Here is a 23,521-nt window from a genome sequence, read left to right on the forward strand (position 1 = left end):
TTGAAGTAATTATTTTTTCATCAATGGTCTGAGCTAAGCAGCCACCCCAAGTGAGGATTCCTAAATTAGCTTTTTTATAAATGGTATGATAATGGTATGATAAAAAGCTGATTCCTAAATCAGCTTCAGACTCTTTTTTTTTTTTTGGATGAATAAATGGTAAGATAAAAACCAGATTTAGTACAGAAATACCTCTTCTTTGGAGAGACACTTCACTAATTAACTTTGCTTCATTAGTAATACCTGCACTGTACTTCTGACAGCTTCCTTTAAAGGCTCATACAAGGAGCTGGGCTGTAAGAGGTTGTAACAGACACTGGGAGAGTTGAACATGACAAAAATTCAGGTGCCAACTTACAGTCATTTCTCCACCAAAGCATTCAGAAGCAAGCTGGGCAGAGTCAAAGGGTTTAACTTCAGCATCATTGAAAAGGTACCTGCAAGGCAATAAATAGGCAAATAAAGCCTCGTGAGCAGTTGCAAAGATTCCTCAGATTGAAATATTCCTATTCACTTCTAATGTCTTGTTTAGATCCCAGCAAATGACAATCTGGTCCCAAAGTGGCTTCCTTCCAGTAACACCAAACAAGGAGGCACTGCTGGGATCCCCTGGAGCAGGGATTAGGTCAGGAGCTGCTTCTGTTCCAGAAATGCTCTGGAGAACAGGGAGAGAGGAAACCTTGTCTCCTATGCTGGGGCTCCAGTGAGAAATGGAGATACCACATCCAGAAACAGCAGGCAGAGTGTTCCCTGCTTTCTTCTGTCTCCCTCCTCCCTTCCCATGCCCATGTCCCTCCCCTTCCCCAAATTCTCCAGCCAGAAATGTAGCTGGATCCTCAGCCTAGGCACCAAACAGATTTCAGGAAGGACAATCTAGGAAATCTTCTGTGCTGCAATAATTCCAATCTAGTCCCCTCAGGAAGCAATCCCTGGCTGTGCTGAGGCCAGCACAGCATTCCCTGCCACCCCTGTGTTTGAGGGACCACAAAGCCCTCCTGGCTCCTGATCTGCAGGCCAATAAATCAATATCCTTACAACTATCAAATTCCAACATCCTGTGCTTTCCAGAGGAGCCTACGGGATGCATCCCCTGTATAACTGCACCTAACAAAGCCAACAAGCTTTAGTTATTAAAAGCATGGAAACAGAAATGGCACAGCTCACCACTTGTTGTTTTTGTAAGCATGAGGATTGACAATGTCCCTGATAAAACTGTAGTAATGGCCCCCATCTGCTGTTCCTGTGTGAACTGTCACACCAATCAGGTCATACTCATAACTCTCAGTTTCCTTCAGATATCCACCATCTTCCTTAAAACCTGAAAGAATTCAACACCATATTTAATCAGTTATTTCCTGTCTTGGGGTTGAAGGACAGGTGTTTGCTAAGGAAGGCAGGAGCCTCCCCTGAAATGGAAAATGTAACCCCCTCCCTCCAAATTGCTATAAATTTTAAATTAAGAGGGCTCTCGGGCAAAAGATATGGGAGCAGGAATAACAGTTCTTTACTAGGGAAGAAAATAAAAAGATAAAAAAACAATGCAGTAAACTGAAACACCACCATCTTCCTTAAAACCTGAAAGAATTCAATACCATATTCAATCAGTTATTTCCTAACACCCAAACTTCAATATTAGCAACAAACTGGATGCAATTATTTGCAATTCCTCTCATACTTTATGAAAAAAGATTAATTCAAATTAAAAAATATTTGAAACCAAAAATTGGCCATTTTTCTTATGTGAAATACAGTGACTTTGGGAATATAGGTCGATTAAAGTTCTGTTTGATTTTACTTGCTTCTGTTCTGTATACAGGCAGTGAATACACAAATAAATACAGAGTGTGTAACACAGACAGAGAGCCAAAGCTTGCTGAATCCATTTTATGAGCAAACCTTCTTTCCTGTCGTTCTTTCCCATGAGGAAATCCTCAGTGTAGGGTGTCATATCCAAACGTAAAGGGAATGAAAAGTGGGTGTTGACTTTCTCCTTCATCATGGTCACCATATTAAACGTGTATCTCATGGTGTTGAAGCTCAAGATACGAGGTAGTTTCTTAAAACATGCCCTGGAGGATCACAAACAAACATGAGTTACAAAAGCTTGGGAGGGTGAATTGGATTTGCACAGAGATTTGAAGCATTTATTTCAAGTGTAACATTGGAGATCTGTTGCTAAGACATAAATATAAAATTCAGTGCCCCAGAGCAGGGCAGACTGAGTGGCAGCAGGAAGGTCAAATTTAGCCCATTGAACAATTCAGTTTATGCTGTCATTGTACCTTGGAAGAAACAGCAAATTTACTCATATGGCAGGAGCCAGCTTTCCAAAATAGTATCATAAAATAAGCCATGAATGAATTCAACAATGCAAATCCCCTCACTGCAGGGAGTTACCATCTTCCAAAAGACAGAGGCAGAACATCTCCTGCAGAAAATCTCATAACATTTGCAATCATGATTTTCAAGTAAGTTACTCTCCCACCCATGTCATTTAAAACAACCAGGTTTTCCAACTCTAACAAAGGAATTTCTTAGCTGCAATACTAAGACAACATAAAATTTTAATTTACTTTCTCTTTATAAGCAGACTTTGCAAAACATGGAAACATTTTTAAAGCTACAAATTTTAATTAAGAAATTCAGGGTGACATGAAACCTAAACAATTATCCTGTATAATGAGTAACCAACCAACCTCTGAAAGCATTTAGTATTTTAAACCCAGGACTAATGTTCCCAAAGGTACCAATTAATGGGGTTTTTTAATTAAAAAAGGTCATGAACATTTTCCTGTGTCTTCTGCTAAGATACTTTGGATTCTCGGCTTTGGAAATTTGATTTCCTTTTAATTTCTGGTTTGCACAGGGATCCTTACAGGCCTAACATGATATAAAGTGAATGAAAGAGCAGAGTCCTGCTCCATGTGAGGGATTACTGTTACTCCCAATGGAATTCCAGGGATTTCCTAACAAGAACCATTAGGAATATTTCTTTCTCTCTGGCCACACCTTTTCTCAGCCCGCACTTTCTTCCCACAGTGAGAACACGTGTACATGTTGTCACCTTCCAAGGTGTCCTTAATAGTTACTTCATCAAGAGATTCCTACATGGAAAAAAAGGAGGTTATCTTGGATATTTATGGAGTTTACTTGACCCCGTGCCTGCTTTCCAAACCCCTCCCTTTCAATCTTACTTTGAGTTTAATTAACATTTCCATAAGTTACGAAAAGAAAGCCCCAGAATTTTTTACAGAAGAGCACACACCTGAACTAAGAGAAGAGCTTGACAGGAAAAACAGTTTCTAACCCATATACAGAATTAAGGAACCAACTTAAAAATGGTACTCAATATTCCAAGCTGTCTCCAAGAATTCAAATCCGTTAAATTCAAATTTCATTGTGGGAATAATGGTTGTTTAAAAAGCTTGAAAACACAGAATTATGCTGGTGTAGGCTTCAAATTAATTTCATTAACAGTAGTACTTGTAAATGTTAAATCTTTTGACATTTACAGTTCTCATATAAAATGACCACATCATGTTTAAAACAAGTAAATAGAGATTATTGACTGTAAAACAACAGCCAATGATTCTTGCAGGCTCCAGCTGATGGAACACAGCAGTGAAAAGCTGAAACTAAATTACCTCATAATATTAACCTCAAAACACCCCAAAAGTGGAGTGCAGACAAAAAGCATTGCCATCTTCAAGTGTGTGGCCGTGTTTTGTGCCCTTTGCAGCTGAGATCTGAGACTGATCTCAGGCTGGCATTACTCACATAAATATTCTTCATGTCTGCCACCTGGCACCTCACTGTGTAGAACTCCTCAGCTGTCTGACTCACATGCTCACAGTCCTGAACAAAGGCAAGAGAAAAGCAATGAAATCACTTTTTTTGACAAGTTAGGAGATATTATCTTTAAAAGATTAGCTCAGAGAAGGAGCACTTACCAAAGAAACGACATTGTTTGTGATAACACCTCCAAACAAACTTTTCACTGTGTTTTTCTGCGGAAGAAAGAATAAATAAATTCTGTCAAGGAAATTTGAGCAAATCCCTAAGTTCTCAAGCTCCCTTTTGTTCCCTCTTAATAACTCACCAGTTCTGGAGACATTTCCTCTATTTTTGTTATTAGGTCAGTGAAGAACTCAGTCATGTCCTTCTGCTCTCCAGTGTTCAAGGGCTGCTTATCCATGGTGTAGGTTTTACAGAAAGGCCTTGGGTTGTAGGCCTTACATTCACTTTCCTTTGGATAAAAAATACCAAACAAAACCAAATCAACCCCAATATTTTCCTTTTCAAGTTACACAGATGTACCACACACACCTATATATGTGTATCTGTTTTTAAAAAGACATCTTTTACACACAATTTTACAATCTTCTGCATAGAACATTTCCTAAATGTTTCAACGTTTCTGCTGAAATGCAAAGCAGTTTTTAGCTAATTGATAACCATTATCATGATACCAGTGAGTAAAATATCACTACTAAAAAAGTATTAAAATAGTTAGGAAAACTTCATTAAATGAATCATTAAAATAAAATATCCTGGCTGAAGATGTGACATGAGCACTTTCTGCACATCTGTTCAGACACAAAATAAAATGTGAGAACATCAGCTTGTATTTATGTATTTCTGGACATTGCTGACTTAAATCTTGCCAAGTGCTCAATTCTCATTCAGACTCCTCTATGTTTTCATCTAGTTTGCAACAGGATGTGTTTAGCCAGAGCAAAGAATGTGCAGTCCAAAGCAATTCTTTAGAATCCATCCCCATTGCACTGCCTTGCACACTGGGAATGCAGGACTCACTCACTCTGTTCTCTTTTAAGGATGCACAGCAAGGCAGCACCTCCTCTAAATATTGCCTTTTCTAGAAAAAATAAAATATTGCCTTTTCTAGAAAAAAAAAATTGCCTGTTTTAGAAAAAATAAGATATTGCCTTTTTTAGAAAAAATAAAATATTGCCTTTTATAGGAAAAATCAAATATTGCCTTTTTTAGAAAAAATAAAATATTGCCTTTTTTAGAAAAAATCAAATATTGCCTTTTTTAGAAAAAAGGCTTTCTCCAAGATTTAAACGTTAAGTCTTGCTATGACTTTCTGTTCCTATGTTATTTTCTGCTTAATGAACACCTAATTTAATAATTTCTGCGATTCATGGGAGGCATTACAAGTCAAGATCCTTTTCCCCACTTGTTTTCAAAGTGGTTGTGAATTTCTAACACAAAACCAGTGTCAAGACACTCTACTCTCCTCAGGTTTTTTTTCATTATTTCAGAATTGTTTCAGTGTTTTAACAGCAGTGAACACCTGGCAACTGCTTTAATTTTGTTTGGTCCTGGAATCTCAGAATTTTGCTGTATTTCAATGGATTAATCTTTAAATATTGGAGCAAGGAAAATGCAAATAATAAAAATAATGAATTTTCTTTGATCACCACCTCCCCAACACCTCTGTAATTAATGGATTCACCTGAACTATGTACAAAGAACCTCTAAAACAGGACACTTTCTAAAATACCCTCTTTCACACCCACCATTAGGTATGTAAACATCTTCTGGAGTTCCAGCAGAGTGGTCTTGTGTTTCATATCTTCTGAATACTGTCAGAAATTAATAAAAGAAGACTTGATCTTATTATTTTCCAAAAACATACATTAAATAGATGTAACAGCCAAATAAAAACCCCATTACTTTATTATGGACCCTTGAGAAAAATGATTGTGTACAGGAACACACAGTCTATTATTTTCTATTTAGAATTTTTATACTTATTTTACACTTTTTTTTGGCATGTCAACATTAAACCTGAGAATAAAATAACTCTACTTGCTAAAAATTTATTGCAGGTAGGAGCTTTTGGGGAAGTATTACAAAGTATTAGTGGTTTTGGAATATTTTTTTTAATTCACAGATGTTGTAAGGGCTCTGAACAGCCCTCCCACAATGCATTTCCTGTACAGACCAGTAATAAATATGTAATTTTAAATAAAATGTTAATTCCACTCCCTTGTTTAGCTTTTTATTTGCATTTATAAATGGCAAATCCAGAAGTTACATGACAAGTACCAGCAATAAACAATAACAGAAAATGATGAGGTCACTGCCAGTTAGGGTGTTTCACACACACTGTGTGCCCTGCTGATGTCAGGGACCACAATGATATTTTCTCTCTCACAATGAAGAGATAAAAGTGATAATATTGAACTTCTGGAAGTCAACCAAAGAATGATAATTTACAGGACCTGCTGCACTTCTGGCAGCACGAGATAACGTGCTCTGGGACTTCATAAACATTGATGAAAAAACATTTCTTAACAAAATGACAAATCAGCAGTTAAGAAACAACAGATATTCCCATAAACCCAAACCAAGCTACATGACAGCAACAGAAATATGACTTTTACAACATTTGGTTTCACTGCCACCTTAAGAACCTACCTACCACATTAAATATTTCAGAAAAAACTCACTGAAAAGACACGAGCAAAAGCATCCAACTACACAAAAAGCAATGTTCTCTATCTAGATGTAAGTCTCAGAAGTCAATCTGTATTTTTTCAGTATTTGCATGGATTCTGAATGTGAATTTCTACCCAAGCCCCCCACTCACCTTTGCAGTGAAAATTGCTTGCCTGGCCTCTGGGATCATGTAGAGCTGCTGGATAGTGGAGGCCAAGTAACACGTGGCTCCAAGGTTGGTTAAGCCCACAAACCTGCACTCGGCACGCACGTCATCGTGGGGCCAGTAATCCCACTTGTAAGGGGCATGGGAGGCTGTGGAAAGCAGCAACCACACAGGCAGCAGAACAGTCAGCTCAGAGGGCAATTTGCAAAAATACAAACACAATGAAAAGCTTCATGTTCACGGGAAGAAAATGTCACTGCTTATGCTCTGTACATTGTGGTGTTGTGAGGGTGCCCAGGATGAGGTGAGAGAGGAGAATCTGACTCCAAGTTCTCAGAAGGCTGATATCTCTATTCTATTCTATTCTAAAACTATACTATAGAAAGAGAGAGGATACATCTAAAGGCTAGAAAAGAATGATAATAAAAGCTCATGACTGACTCCTCAGAGTCTGACACAGCTGATGGGGATTGGTCATTAATTAAAAACAATTCACAAGGAACCAATCAAAGATGCAGCTGTTGGTAAATGATCTCCAGACCACATTCCCAAACAATCAGGTAATTATTGTTTTCATTCTTTTCTGAGACTTCTGATTCTTCCCAGGAGAAGCAATCCTGGCAAAGGGATTTTTCAGAAAATATCATGGTGACAGTACATTTACAGGCATGAGCCAGACTGTGCCTGATCTTTAGGAAAATGGATTAAACATTCCTCAGGAAAATCTTTAAAATCTTTGGATAGAGCAGCAGCCTTCCTGCAACATCGCTTTGGGCTGCAAGGGGCTCTCTGTGCTCTCCAAATGTCAAGTGAATCAGACTGAAAAAGCCATTTTCTTTTTCTTCCAAGCTTTCTATTCTCTGAATTTCATACCAGATGTAGGGATGGATTTCTTACACAGGGAGGCACCAGACAAGTTTGGCAGGGCTGAGTGACTCTTTCATGAGCCTTGTTCTGACATGGCTGCCAAGAAATCAGAAGAATGGCAAAGTTCTTCTCATCTGCCAGTCAAGAAGATGGTAACCAGCTTAGACAATCTTCCTTGGTATCCAAGAAGTTGGACACAAAGCCCTGCAATGCATCCAGCTTTGCTGTTCATCCCCAAAGATGTCATTCTCTGAAAGCACAGTGTGTCCCACAAATAATTCAGCACCTCTGCTGAAGTATATGTTCAGGTAAAGAGGAAGAAAAAAATCCCCAAAAACAGTCTGGATTTATTTTACAATCCACAAAAGCTATGTGGGGTTCAAGACTGAAACTTTAAATCCTCAATTATTTTGTCACAGATGAAAGGCTCATTAGGGATTCTTCTCAATCCACACCATCAGACAAAAATTCAGGAACTATTTGGCATCCTCACATCTTCAGAGACCAGACGCTCAAGAGTTTCTGTTGCACAACAAATAATGGTTGTAATCTTCATTTTGGCACTGGCACCAAAACAACTCTTAGCCCTGAAGCTCCAAGGAGGGAAGAAAAGAGATTTAATTCTCCTGTTTGAGCAAACCTCAGTGCTGTGACCTCAGGTTACCTGGGCTGGTCAGCCAGTTGAAACAAAGCTCCCCTGCACATTTCACCTCCTAAAGGAGGTCATGAGCCTGGCAGAATAATGCAAAATTCCCTCCCTTAGCTGCAATCCCTGAATGACAGCATCCTCATTCTCCCTTTCTGATGGAAGGGCTCAGCATCTCTCCCTGCCTGGAGCTCATCAAGCTCTAATTGCAAAGCAATCATTGACTCCTCTGTACTTCACAGAGCAGCTGGGAGGATCTTCCACCTCCTTCCATCTGACAAAGAGCATTCAGCAACTTGACAAGGACTTTCTCAGGATGACCTTGTGTTCCCCAGCCTGGGATTTTTTAAGTGACTGACTTCATTTGTGTAATAAAATTTTTCCTTCTCCATATGGATCTTAACTAGAAAGGCAAATTTGAGGCTCCTTGATGTCTATCTTCTTTATTCCTCACTGTTGTTATAGAAACCAGCTTTTTCTCAGGAAGAGAAGGGGAAACTTGAAACCAAACTTGCCATGTTCACATTCTATTTTAAGCAAACTGAAGCTGAATTTTTTCCTCTCAGAATGACCATGCATTTCTTTACATTCCACCTTCTGAGGATGCTCCTGCTGCAGATAACACCAGACATGATCTTTAACTTGCTGGGAAGTGAAGCACCTACTCTTTGAACTGAAAGGTTTTATCAGTCTTTAAAGAAGCAAAACTCCAAAATACTGCAAGAAATTCTATGAACAACTGAAGATACCTAAATCCACTCTTCAGTGAGATCATCCTGCATGAACTGGGAGCCCTCCCTGCCAAGAAAACAGATTTAAAACCAAAGCCAGGATGGAAATTTCTAGTATTTCCCTTAATGTTTCTCCTAGGAAGGATGGAGGGATAGACCTAAGACAAGAGTTTTGAAGACCAGTAAGATTACAGGGATGACAAAGTGGAAAAGCCCAGTTTCAATAATCTTTGGATCACAACAATGGAATAACAAGCCCTTAAGCAAATGAGGTTTCACAAGTCCTGTGCTGGGTGCACATCACAGAGACAACAGCACTGTGGCAGTTGTAATAAAATTAACATTCATGCAAGTGAGAAATGCTGGGTATGGAGCAGGAGCACAGAGCAGATGGCTCTGGAGAACTTGGGATGAACAAACAATCTAGGGAAGAGTGTTTGAAAGAAACTAACAACTGTGGGAAATGCTACAGAGGAATTACTGAGACTTGGAGTGAGGAAAACACTGATTGTTAAAAACAAATGATTGCACCTGGAGAGACAGAGACACCCTCAGCAGCAGATAACGTGCTCATAGCAAACATAAATATCCAATATTTTCATAAAATATATTCTTCATAATATTTCTTCTGAGCACAGGAGACCTTGGAAGGCCCCAGGCATAAGAGAATAGAACACAAAGCATTATTATGATCAGATTTCTCTTTTGCTTGCTGAATTGTAAGGCACTAAAATCAATTCCACACATTATAATAAATTACAGAACCTCAGGTTAGAGAAATTTTAACTGGGCATGTGAAAGAAACCTAGCTAAAGCTAAAAATGCATAATAAGGATTTGCAAACCAAAGATAAAATATTAACTAGCTTGAAATGTTGCTGATTTCCATATTATACACAGGAACTGTGGCTCCAAAAGGCAGGAAGCATGGAAGCCAAGAGGCACAGCAGAACTGCTAAATGCACATATCTGGGTACAGACTGAAGTCAACTGCAATGATACCAGAGGCTCTGAAAACATCACAGGGCTGCTCAGAACTCCAATTCCTTCATGTAGTTTCCACACTTTGGTTTATATATAAATATCCCATGGTTCATGTCAGAAAGGAAAAAGGGAAATTAAAATCCAGCACAAGAGGGTGAAACATGTAAAATCCAGTGTTACCTGTGTGTACCTGCCATTTAACAGCACCACACACTCTAAATAATAATATTTAACAACAGGTGATATGGAAATGATTATGGGATGTCGTTGGTAGGTGAGCAAAAGATGCCAACACGTGTGCGCCACTGCTCCAGGTGACAGGGAATACACAGCAGAGCTAGGAAGTGAATTCCCAGAGCAGAGTTAGTGGCCACAAACACTCCAGAGGTTCTTACACTGCATGTGCTGAGCCATGACCCAGTTGTGGAGCAGCCTGTAGTTTTCCACTGAGCCTTTCACCATTTCCACCAGCAAGTCATAGGCAGCAGCCCTGGAGGAGTGGGACTTGCACTTGGGCTGCTGCCTGTCCTTCAGACTGGGCAGCAAGAACAGGAGGTTGAAGATGTCCCTCAGAAACTCCTGGAAAACACGAAATTGGCACATTGAGCAGCCTGAATGTATTCTTAAAACATGAACCATACATCAACAATTTTCTAGGAAATTCTGTTGACTTTCTGGACCTCTATCATGCAGAACTTTCTGACCTGAATACAAGTTCTGAATCACAAATTCCAACAATTTATACTGCATAAAGTGCACTGTAACCACATCATAGTCTAAAGAGGAACATACCAGTTGGAAAAGAATCACAAAATATGACTGGTTTTATGATTGATAACCTGACAAACAAGACATGGATTTTCAGTAACTTCTAGGACTAGTTTCTCTCAAGTTTTTCTTAAGCTTTCCATACATTCAAGCTACATAAACCTGACCTTTGTATTCCTCTGTTTTAATTTCCACATCCTCCTCTACCACTGCATTCTGTGAATTGAATTCTTACTCTCATTTAATCTGCAAGCTCTCCCTAAGTTAAATACACTTCTCCAGTAGAACAGAGGCAGTCTGTTCAAATGCTGTCAGCAGTGTCACATTTGGACAATCAAATTACCTTCAGGGCTGCTTTATAACAACAGAATAAACAGCCAAGATATAAACAACATCATTAGACACCAGGGCCTACTTTTCAGCTGAAAAGGCCCAATAATAAGTTCTGTAGAGCCTACAGAAAAAGAATAAATCTAAAATTGTTTTTACACACAATTTGCCTTTTTTTAATGACAATGCAGTTCTCAAAGATAAAATAAATAGTTTTAATAGAAATAAAATAGTTTTAATATAAATAAAGAGCTGATACAGATAAATAGTTTTAATAGAAATAAAATAGTTTTAATATAAATAAATAGCTAATACAAATAAATAGTTTTAATAGAAATAGTTTTAATATAAATAAATAGCTAATACAGATAAATAGTTTTAATAGAAATAAAATAGTTTTTTAGCAAACTTCCCCTGCTTCACCACTTTTGCACCTTAGAGGTGGAATGTAATAATCTTGTAACAGATCTCTGCCAGTGCACAGGGGTTGTTACTTTTAGATCAGACTGCCCAGGATCTGGTCAAAATTAGCTGCTGTTAAGGACTTAAACCAGTTAATGCTGATCAACAGAAAAAAACATTTAAAGACAAGAAATGAAAATAAATAAAACTTCAGGGATGGAAGAATTCTACCCTGAAATTACACAGAAAGGGAAGGAACCGTATGTGCTGCTTGTTAATAAAGGAATATGTGTGGGCTTGCCCATCATCCTAAGGCTAGAAATATGACAAACTTTTATACATTGAGCCCTGCAATCAAAATGTGGTGCAAAAGGCCCAGTTTTGATGTGTCAGTGGTGCTGCAGTGTCCTGCTCACCTGGCCCTCGCGGGAGAATTTGAAAGGTGGTTTGTGCTTGATGACACTGGTGGCGAGGCGCAGCAGCCCTGTGAGCCCATCATCCTCGATGTTCCCATCCTGGTGGTCCAGGATCTCCCTGCTGGATGCACACACAGGCAGAGAAGCTGTCACAGACATCTTTTATGGAAAATCCTGCCTTTAGGATTCTTTTCTCCTGAGAAGCTGAGAGGCCTCAGGAACAAAATGTACCCAATGGTTATCTGCTGCTGTGGAATGCAACAGGTGCATCTGGGATTGGGCTCATGGGGTTGTTTCTAATTAATGGCCAATCACAGCCCAGCTGTCTGGACTGTCTGGTCAGTCACAAGCCTTTGTTATCATTCCTTTTCTATTCTTAGCCAGCCTTCTGATGAAATCCTTTCTTCTATTCCTTTAGTATAGTTTTAATATAATATATATCATAATAACTCAGCCTCCTGAAACATGGAGTCAGATCCTCGTCTCTCCCCTCAACCTGAGACCCCTGTGAACACCATCACAAGAAGGGATGTCACAGCTCTGCCCCATTGACAATGCACCCAGTGAACATGGCAAACAATGGCTCATAAAGGGGAGGATACAATCTTCAACAGGAGAAATGGGGGTGGAACACAAGGTGGGGAATACAAGGTGTATAAACCAATGAAGGATTTCAAGGGAGGAGAACAGCTTGGGATAGGAAGGGTTAACAACTGGATGGGTGTCAGGATCTTTAGCTTGTCAGAGTGACCCTGACAAAAGTCAGAAAGTCTCTTTTCCCAGCCCAGCACTTGAAGAAGGAGTCAGAGCTCTTCAGTTCCCATTCTCAAGGTTGGTTATTGTTCCTTACCTATAAAAAATTTTCTCCTGCCCTGCTGAGGTCTGTCCAGCAGGACAGACAGAGGCACTGTGCCTGCCCCCGGGGTGGGGTTATGTCTTTATACTAAAAACTACCTGTGCAATATTTACAATTACTGCCCAATACCCATCACCCATGTTAGACACTGAGCTTCTACTCTAAACCAATCTGGAAGTGCCAACATCACAGCAGAAGATGGAGGCCAAGAAGAAGAAGAAGGAGAAAGGCTGGACACACCCAGTTCCCTGCATCCTGCCCCCTGAACCCCCATACCAGAAACCCTAAAATCTACTTTTCCACCCTGTGATAACTTCATGAATATTCTACCTAAACTGTTGTGGCTTGCTGATCTTCATCTAAGGCTGGTCATTTGCTCCACGGGTCACAATCAAACCCCCAGGTGTTCTGGGCTCTGTGCCAGGGTCTCTGAGCCCCTGGCAGGGGTCCTGGCCCTCCTGGACAGCCAGAGGGATGTGCTGGGGATGGGGGGAAGGAAGGGGGTTTGAAACCTGGCAAGGAAGTAGCTGAGTAACAAACAGATAAACGACCTGGCTCAATTAAATAACAAAGGCAGGCCTGTGTCACTCTAAAAACAGGGGGAGAAAAATACAGAGAGACTACAAAACCACAAATCAAACTAAAAACACACTCCAACACAAGGGACATTGCTGGGGGTAAGGCTCACCTCCTAATGCAGTCAGCAAGGTGTCTGGCCAGAGCATCCAAATCAAGTAGGGTTGTCTGATTGAAAAGAAAGAAAATGGAACACAAACGGGAAAGAATTATGGACTTCTTTTGGAGGAAATGTTATTATTACTGCACACAGAAAAACAGAGATAATTCAAACTCATTTTCAGGCATGCTCTAAGGTAAGTTTTCTGATTTATGCTAAGTGGCTGTTAACTGAATTTAACTCTTTCAGCTTCAATCAAAAACTTGATTAGCTCCTCTTTGGAACACACTGGAATTATCAACAGTGTAATTATCACAGATAATTACACTATTCTCATGTCTGTGACTTTCAACTAAGTTCACCTTGTGTGTTGTAACAATCTCCTTTCTTGACTCTACAGAGGCACTACCTGAAACTTCCAAGAGCTACTGAGTACAGAGTAAACTGAGAGATGGGAAACATCCAAGAGCTGCTCACAGTCCATCAAATCTCAAGAACAAATGTCTGAAGACACAAATTAAAAGCAATAAACATTGGTATGAATGCAAGGCAAACCTACCTGACTTGCATCTTTGACATGAATGTTATCAATCAGTTTGCACAGCAGCCAAAAATACTCCTTACAACCAGGTCTCAGCACAGCTTCCTCTTCATAATCCTCTATCTGTGGAGAGAAATTGCTTTTGTTCTGAAGTAGAACACAAAATAACTCTATTAAAAAGGCACAGTAACTGTGTTACAAGAGAATTACTTTCTTCAAGCCTCTAGGGTAAGTATAAGAACAATGTATTTCACAATGGTAACAGTGTATGCTCTGTTTTTCTTCTGCAATATTTATTAATTTTCTTGAAAAATTGTCAGGATGATCTGCCAGACCTGTAAAAGATTTGTAGAATAGCGTGGAGTTCATCCCACCCACTGCAAACCACAAAACCATTCAGGATTAGACTGGACAAAACATGAAAAATGTGGGTTGATTCCAATTGGTAAATACATCTCTAATTTTAAACTCTCCTAAAAAGCAAATAAATATTTAAAAATCTTCTGTAGGTTGTTTTAATTTAACTCTTTTAAAAAATATCTGTGTACATGGACACTGAAATTTGAAAACAGGAGCACTTCCCAAAAGCTGTGCTGCATTTCTCCAGGCACAGCCGAGCTGTAAATTACTGCAGTGTCACAGTTTAACCATTTTTGGAAAGTTTCTGGAAGCATCTAAATCAGAAGCCTCTGTGTATCTGAAACAGTATGTCAGACACAACAATAATGTGCTACCATGTTTAGTTTTTATATTTTATATGTTTATATTATATTATAAAATATATTATATATCATATATTGTTATGGACTTAAATCCTTAACAATATATAATATAACATAACATAACAATGAACCAATATTTTGTTATCTTATATATAGTATTAAATTATTATATGTTATATTAATTTTTATATTTTTATATTTTACTTTTTAATAATAATTTTAATTTTTTTACATTTTAATAATAATTTAAATTTTTTTACTTTTTATATTGATTTTAAAATTTTTCCTTTTTTAATATGAATTTAAAATTTATCTTTGAGAAAGTCTTGTCAGTTCTTAAATTCTTACCCTAATTGGTTTCAGAGCTTGAGCATCAGGGAGAAATTTTAGCAAGGTTGATGCAGCCAGCAGCAGAAAGGAGCGGTTGATGGAGTCTCCCCCATCCAGGCCAGAGAGAGACAATTTGTACAAACCATTGCAGGACTCGTGGCGAACTGCAGTCTAGGAAAAATCATGGAATTGCATCATTACACACATTCTTTGGAAGATTTCTTCTTTTGTATGTTTTTCCTTCATAGGTATAGAAATTCCTGTCATAATATCCAAGAGGTTATCAGGGTTGAATGTGTCCTTCTAAAACAGGGATTACAAATAATGTGCATTTCAACTGCTTACAGAAAAATGCAAATTATACTACTCTAATTAAAAAGATGATTTGTTTGTGTCCTGTGTCTCAAGTTATGTATTTTCCATGGGAATGATTACAGAGACTAGAATAGAAAATATCACATCAGGCAAATCAAGGAAATCTACATGAATCCTGAATTTACCCTTACTCTTTCATAAGTACTAATTAATTTAATTTCTCTAGAAAAACTATTTTCTTCTTCATTTTATTAATAAAAATATCCACAGTGTAATCAAGCTTTGGAAGTTTGCACTCTCTCATTTCCAGGGATTTTAAATGGAGCCAGCCTGTAAGATTTTTCTGTGCTTGAGTAATAAAACAACAGATAAGAATTATTACACCATGTCCCCCTTGCACCTTTAAGCAATCACCAATAAATACAAAAAAAATTCTACTGTGAATATAACTGATGCAATTTTTAAGCCTTTATTCCATTTAAGCCTGTAGACCATCTTCAGTCTAGCTTTAGTAAAAAATCAGTCTAGCTTTAGTAAAAATTTGGTCTAGCTTTAGTAAAAAATGTCATCACCAATCTTTGGTCGTGACAAAGATTTTGGTATCAATTCTCATTCACCTCATTTTGTGATTCTAATTATAGAAAAATAAATAGTAAAAAATAAATCTAGTAATGTAAAAAACATAATGGGGGAAGTACACTTCAGCTAATTCAAGTCAGGTGGCATCACCCAGAAATTTCAACAAATTACTCAGAAATTTCAACGAATGGCAATGAAAAAATGACCTTCAAACAGAAGCCAAGGAGAAAGGTGAGAGTTTATAACCTGGTTTGTCACTGAGCACAGAGCCACCTTCCAATGATCACTTCTCACCCAGCACTGCAAGGAACTGAAGCAGATCCTGCCACTTGGAGCAGAAACCACAAGTCTTGGATTGAATGGCAAGCCAAAGGTAATGACACTAATTAGGAATGCACCAAGCTCCCCATTCCATACCTCTGGAATAAGCAGGGTGAGTTTCTTGAGCCAGTCTTGCAAATGGTCACTGTCAGCCAGGCTGGATTTCACCAAGGAGCAGCAGTGAGCCCAGCTCACCAAGAGCCACATGGAATAGTGAGTGACTGCAGGAGAGAAACCCCACATGGGATAGTGAGTGACTGCAGGAGAGAGAAACCCCACATGGGATAGTGAGTGAGTGACTGCAGGAGAGAGAAACCCCACATGGAATAGTGAGTGAGTGACTGCAGGAGAGAAACCCCACATGGAACAGTGAGTGAGTGACTGCAGGAGAGAGAAACCCCACATGGGACAGTGAGTGAGTGACTGCAGGAGACACAAACCCCACATGGAACAGTGAGTGAGTGACTGCAGGAGAGAAACCCCACATGGAACAGTGAGTGAGTGACTGCAGGAGAGAGAAACCCCACATGGAACAGTGAGTGAGTGACTGCAGGAGAGAAACCCCACATGGAACAGTGAGTGAGTGACTGCAGGAGAGAAACCCCACATGGAACAGTGAGTGACTGCAGGAGAGAGAAACCCCACATGGAATAGTGAGTGAGTGACTGCAGGAGAGAGAAACCCCACATGGAATAGTGAGTGAGTGACTGCAGGAGAGAAACCCCACATGGGACAGTGAGTGAGTGACTGCAGGAGAGAGAAACCCCACATGGAATAGTGAGTGAGTGACTGCAGGAGACACAAACCCCACATGGAACAGTGAGTGACTGCAGGAGAGAGAAACCCCACATGGAACAGTGAGTGAGTGACTGCAGGAGACACAACCCCCACATGGAACAGTGAGTGACTGCAGGAGAGAGAAACCCCACATGGAACAGTGAGTGAGTGACTGCAGGAGACACAAACCCCACATGGAATAGTGAGTGACTGCAGGAGAGAGAAACCCCACATGGAACAGTGAGTGACTGCAGGAGAGAGAAACCCCACATGGAACAGTGAGTGAGTGACTGCAGGAGACAAACCCCACATGGAACAGTGAGTGAGTGACTGCAGGAGACAAACCCCACATGGAACAGTGAGTGACTGCAGGAGAGAGAAACCCCACATGGAACAGTGAGTGAGTGACTGCAGGAGACAAACCCCACATGGAACAGTGAGTGACTGCAGGAGAGAGAAACCCCACATGGAACAGTGAGTGAGTGACTGCAGGAGACAAACCCCACATGGAACAGTGAGTGAGTGACTGCAGGAGAGACAAACCCCACATGGAACAGTGAGTGAGTGACTGCAGGAGACAAACCCCACATGGAACAGTGAGTGAGTGACTGCAGGAGAGAGAAACCCCACATGGAACAGTGAGTGACTGCAGGAGACAAACCCCACATGGAACAGTGAGTGAGTGACTGCAGGAGAGAGAAACCCCACATGGAACAGTGAGTGACTGCAGGAGAGAGAAACCCCACATGGAACAGTGAGTGAGTGACTGCAGGAGGAGACAAACCCCACATGGAATAGTGAGTGACTGCAGGAGAGAGAAACCCCACATGGAACAGTGAGTGACTGCAGGAGACAAACCCCACATGGAACAGTGAGTGAGTGACTGCAGGAGGAGACAAACCCCACATGGAACAGTGAGTGAGTGACTGCAGGAGGAGACAAACCCCACATGGAATAGTGAGTGACTGCAGGAGAGAGAAACCCCACATGGAATAGTGAGTGAGTGACTGCAGGAGACAAACCCCACATGGAATAGTGAGTGAGTGACTGCAGGAGGAGACAAACCCCACTGTAAGCCATGCCTGTCTAGAGTCAAACATACACTTAACCAATCTGTTGGCTCCTTACACCTGACACCCAGCACTTATTTCCCTCCTAGCTGTGCACTGCACACCATTTATCAAGGTAACTCCAGCACCCAAACTGTGAGCTTCAGCAGGAGAACAGACTGGCTGCAGCTCTTCAGATACCTGAGAGTGCCGCTCCCAAGAGACCCTTACTCACAGTCCCTTAAGGTTTCCTGTTTCATGGACATCACTCTCATGATCCCACACTGCTGCCACTGCCATCAGGTGACCAATGCAGGCAGCCAAATTCAGAGCTGCCCTTGAAGGCTGAGCACAGTGACAGAATTGCAGCCTTTTACTCTGATTTGCCTTTGACTTATCACACCTACCAGTTCTAAAGGGTGTAAGCACAGCAAAGGCTTCCTGGGCAGAAGGGCTGCACACCCAAAATGGCATTTATTTCAGTAACAGGCAAGACAAAACCTCTCTTGGCACTTAGGATACAAAAAACCTCAGGAGTTTTATCAATATGCTGATTAAACACTGACCACTGTACTAATGATGACCATCCAATTAGATTAAAATTACCAGTGAGGGGCACAGTCCTTTCCTAAATCTCTACTTCTTGAGCTGTGAGCTGGTGCTTTGCATCACATCTGCACATTTATTTCCTGTTTTGTACTCATTTCTGTGGCTACATTTGCGTTGCCTCAAACAAAAGTTCCATTGCAATCACCTTGCAGCCCCCAAATAACTTTGGAAATTCTTAGGTAGTGTCTTTGTAATAAAATTAGAATGAGAATTTTGCAGTGCTTCAGACTCCATCCAGTGCCACCTTTCCTCTGGTAAAAAGGCCAGGATGCTTTCCAGGACCACACTTTCAAATACCCCATTTTCTGAAGGAATTATCAACAGAGAAACCATTCTTCATCTTTGATTATTTAGGAGAGAGACTGCCAGCAGCAGGAGCCCAAGCACAGACCCATCAAACGAATGGCAGCAGTATCTACTGGGATTTATTCCCTGTAAACAAGGCCTGAACACCCAATTACAGATGTGTCCAGGGGTGCCCAGAACAGTTTTTTTTATGGAATAGGACCCCACCTGTCTTGCCAATGAAGCTTTTCCTCACGGCAGAATAAAGAAAGCTGCTCTTGGAATAAGGTCTAATTTTAATTTTTCAGGTGCAATCAGTTTATTCCTGGTAGCCCCCTCACCTTCTACTTAACTTCCACCTGAATTTCCTATTTTCTTCTTTGCAAAGTGTTACATTTCCACAGGATGCTGCCTGCATACCTGTGCCATTGGTTATTTATGCAGGATAAAGTGCTGGATGGGATTTGTCTCAATTTGCTGTCCTCCTCATTGATGCAACCTGAGCTGAAAATTCTCACACAGAATTTCTGCCAGAAGCCCAGTAAGAAGTGTTTTGGCAAGAGGGAAGCAGCTGAAAAACTCACTGAGCAGAAGATGCTTCTAACCACTGCCCCAGCTTCACTCCCAAAATAGAACTGAACTTCCCCCCTTCCTGGTCTTAAATAAAGTTTGGGGATGAGGGGTGGGAGCAGGAATGGGGGAAAATCCAGATGGGATTTAGCCTGGAAAGAGGATTGGGAAAATCTCAGTGAGGTTTCAGCCAGAAAAAGGAGCAGGAAAAACCCAGACAGGAATTCTCTGGAATGCTTAATCGGGAAAACCCAGACCGGATTTCACCTGGAATTAGGACTGAAGGAAAACTGGACTGGATTTCTCCTGGGAAGTGGCTCAGGGAAAAACCTGAACCAGATTTCACAGAAAATCCAGACTGGGGAAAAAACCTGGACTGGATTTCATTTAGAAACCAGCGGTATTTCCTTGGAGTAAAACAATTTTCCATCTTTCTAATGGTGGAATAAACCCAAATAATAAATTATCATCAATTTGCCATCCCTGTTATTAGCTCCTGACACAGCTGTTTTGCAGCACTGACCTTCATGCCTTGACCTGTGATCAGACTGAGCCTTCAACACCCTGATGGGAAGAAGAGAAAGTAATTTGAATTTTATCACACAGCACATAACAGATTATACTCAGAAATACAAGTACACACAAGTCACAACACAGTTACTCTTAAGTAACCACTTGGAAAATCTTAATTCATCTTAAAAGGATTCATTGCTAGCAGTATTCAAAATTAGCAACAATAACAAAACTATGGAAGCCTTCAAGTCACCCCCATGAAGCTTTACTGACTACAAGATTAAAAGCCAAGGAGAAGTACCCACAGCCCCTTCTTTATTTTATCCAAGCCAGAGATGTCAGAGCTAAGAACTGACCCATACAGAGGAAATCTAGTTTTCTTCATAAAGGAACCACACTCTGAATAAACATTTCCAAACTTTAAATGCTTCTATTTAGTTACTTCCATTTTTATTAATTACAATAAAAGGTTATGAAACCAAAAATATAGCATATATACTTAAATATTTTTCCTGCAACTCAACTAGAGGTGAAAGTTAAGCACACTTGCAGACTGGAAATGTTCTGAATGCCCTTAACAATCTTTTAAAAATATAGTAAAGCAACTATCCATCACTTGGAATCAATTCTACAAAAACCTGACCTCCCCAGCATCATTCTGCCTGCCACAATGCAGCCTTACACAGAATTGCTTTTCCCAGGATGAAAAGGCAACAGGACCAAAATCTCCAATAGGTCAGATTTTGCCTTCAGTATCATCAGGGTGGGAAAAATAAGTCAAAACTGACAGACAACTAAGCAACATGTGAATTTATTTTAATTTCTCCTTTATGCTGCCTTGGCATTAAGAATGCTCTGGAGAAAACAAAGAAGGGATTTTGGTGGCACTGACATATTTTATGAAAAATCCTTCTGTTTGGATTTTTTCTCCTGAGAAGCTGAGAGGCCTCAGAAATGAAATGCAACCAATGGTTATCTGCTGCTGTGGAATGCAACAGGTGCACCTGGGATTGGCCTCATGTGGTTGTTTTTAATTAATGGCCAATCACAGCCCAGCTGTCTCAGACTCTCTGAGAGTCACAAGATTTTATTATTCCATTCCTTTCAAGCCTTCTGATGAAATCCTTTCTTCTATTCTTTTAGTATAGTTTTAGTATATCATTTTCTTTTAATATAATATATATCATAAAATAATAAATCAGCTTTCTGAAACATGGAGTCAGGATTCTCATATTCTCATCTCTTCCCTCCTCCTGGGACCCCTGAGCACACCACCACATTTGGTGACCCCGAGTGAGGACCATTCCCACATGTTGGCATGAGAATTGATGTGATTTATCATTTACACACCCATGCCTTCCACCCTGAGCACAGAGTTCTCACCCCTCTCCTCCCTGCCACTGCAGGAGGTGACTAAGGAAAGGCAATCTGCAGCCTCTGGGGCTCAGTGTGTGATGTGGCTGGCAGAGGGAGCAGAGCTGGGAGAGCCCCGGGGCGGGTCCTGCAGGAAAGCAGCGATGGAAATGCGCACACTCATCAGCTTTATCACAAAAAGAAGAAGATTTGTACCTAGGTGCCAAGTTGTCATATGTATAAGCAACTGACATAAGTCGCTGAATCAAACTGGTTCCCTGGACAAGTACAAGAAACACCTTTAAAAATTGAAGTCGAAAGAAAAAAAAAAAAAAAAAACAAGTTAATATAACAACAAGTTTTTGATCTGTTTTTTAATTATACACACTGTGTGAATCTAAATAAACCCACCTGTGCAGAGGAGGAAGGGCCAAAGGCAAATCACAGCATCTTCACAGTTAACAATTTACTGGCTTTATTAAAGCAGAGCTAAAATCCCACGTTTCACTGACTAGGTCTAGATGCTAAAATTTCATTTTCTAAAGAAGACAATTCAACTGAATAGGAAAATCAACCATTTATTCAATCCTTTTAGTAAAAACATGGTATTTTCTTAAAGCATAAACTACTCACAGCCTTTTAAAAACCTTAGGTTTGAGGAGACAGGGCTGAAGATGAGGTTGGGCACTTAAATTTTGCCTACCTCTCTGATCAACACATTTTACTGACTAACCACTCTCTTAAAATATTCATCTTGAGCCAATCTGACAGACTACACAGAATTTTAAAATGCAAGCGTGAAGAAAATCTTAAAAAATATCAAATCTACAGCAATCAAAACTACTAATCAATTGACAACTAAAAATTTAAAACCAGTAAGAGAAAGCAACAGCACCATTTACATGTTCAAAAATTTAACACATGTGCTAAGTTCCCTGTATGACAGTAGCCCTGGTGATTTAGGGATTTGTTTTGTCAAAAAAGGCTGATATTTATAGAATAGTTCAGGTCTTTCCAGGTATAACAAAGGGGAAGTTTGGCTCCAGCTCAGAGCTCAGACTTGCACTTTTTGGCAGTCACAGCTGGTCCTGTGCCCAAGAAAGTCAATTTACACTGAATGTTCCCCTGATGCCAAAATATCCCATGTGCTCAGCCTGCCTTAGGAAACCAGCATGCAGGAATCTGGCAGGAAGGTTTACAGCTGCAGGTAAGTTCACACTCCCTCAGATATCCCTAATAAAGTTATTTCAGTGTTTCCTGAAGGAATCCAACATGGATTTAGCGAGGACAAGGGCAGCTCATGTTATAAACACAGGTTAATAATAATATGCTACTGTAAAAAAGGACTGATCAATTCAGGAAATAAAATCTAAGAAACAGGGACAAAGCACTGGATTCTGAATTCCCAATTAATGTGTTCATCAACCACCAAAAACCATCTTTTGGTTGCCAGGCTTACAGATATTCAAATACTTTTCTAGAGAACAAGCAAGAGATCAATTATATTACTGAGATCAATTAGTACTACAGACTTTTCCATTCCATGATTTTAGTACTAAAATAAGGACTTCACATTTAACTCTTTTAGCAAAGGAGATGTTTCCTAGAGCTCCTAGAACCTCTGTGTGTCTCCTACCTCTGTCAGCCTGGGGATATGAAGGCCCTTGACGTGGTCACTCGTGGTTTTCCTGGACTTGCCCGGCCACGTCCTTTTCCTGTGGCTCTCTGCCACCCCAGACCAGGCAAAGACATCATGGTAAGCCAGATCCAGATCTGAGGGGTCCACTGCAAACTGGCAGATCAGCTTCAGCAAGCAAGCAAGACAGTCCAGCTGCCACTGGGAAGGGGAAGGAAAAGAAATCTGTCACTGTCACATTTTCTGGAGAAATTCCCTTGCCCAGGATTCTTCTCCCGGGAAGCTGAGAAGCCTCAGAGAAAAAGGAAAACAATATTATCTCATTTGCTCCTCCTGTGTTTTGCTGCTTTGGAATGTGGTTTGGAGATTGTTTGTCCAACAGGTGGTTGTTTCATTGGGCTCATGTGAATTGTTTTGACTTAATGACTGTGGTGGTGTTCACAGGGCTCCTAGGACAAGGGAAGAGATGAGAATCTTGACTCCATGTTTCAGAAGGCTGATTTATTCTTTATAATATATATTATATGAAAAGAAAATGATATACTAAAACTACTAAAAGAACAGAAGAAAGGATTTCATCAGAAGACTTGCAAGGAATAGAAAGGAATGATA

General features: G+C 40.1%; 1 protein-coding gene across 11 annotated transcripts in view; it reads right to left on the reverse strand.

The window, feature by feature from the left end:
* The window catches only part of USP34 (ubiquitin specific peptidase 34), a 118,517-nt gene that overhangs the window by 26,356 nt on the left and 68,640 nt on the right, over positions 1-23,521 (reverse strand). For 10 of the 11 annotated variants that reach the window (XM_077176269.1, XM_077176271.1, XM_077176263.1 and 7 more), the window contains exons 34-51: positions 22,910-23,110; positions 21,490-21,572; positions 19,931-19,971; positions 16,214-16,338; positions 14,921-15,073; positions 13,869-13,973; positions 13,322-13,377; positions 11,778-11,898; positions 10,257-10,440; positions 6,620-6,783; positions 5,544-5,609; positions 4,100-4,246; positions 3,951-4,007; positions 3,778-3,855; positions 3,010-3,104; positions 1,897-2,069; positions 1,165-1,318; positions 359-437 (exon numbers count right to left, since the gene is read on the reverse strand). In XM_077176269.1, the coding sequence (XP_077032384.1) occupies positions 359-437; positions 1,165-1,318; positions 1,897-2,069; positions 3,010-3,104; positions 3,778-3,855; positions 3,951-4,007; positions 4,100-4,246; positions 5,544-5,609; positions 6,620-6,783; positions 10,257-10,440; positions 11,778-11,898; positions 13,322-13,377; positions 13,869-13,973; positions 14,921-15,073; positions 16,214-16,338; positions 19,931-19,971; positions 21,490-21,572; positions 22,910-23,110 (2,082 nt within the window). The remainder of the gene's footprint in view (positions 1-358; positions 438-1,164; positions 1,319-1,896; positions 2,070-3,009; positions 3,105-3,777; positions 3,856-3,950; positions 4,008-4,099; positions 4,247-5,543; positions 5,610-6,619; positions 6,784-10,256; positions 10,441-11,777; positions 11,899-13,321; positions 13,378-13,868; positions 13,974-14,920; positions 15,074-16,213; positions 16,339-19,930; positions 19,972-21,489; positions 21,573-22,909; positions 23,111-23,521) is intronic. The other variant, XM_077176264.1, reaches the window with a different exon arrangement.

Source organism: Agelaius phoeniceus, chromosome 3, assembly GCF_051311805.1.
Source record: "Agelaius phoeniceus isolate bAgePho1 chromosome 3, bAgePho1.hap1, whole genome shotgun sequence".
Taxonomy (NCBI): Eukaryota; Metazoa; Chordata; class Aves; order Passeriformes; family Icteridae; genus Agelaius; species Agelaius phoeniceus.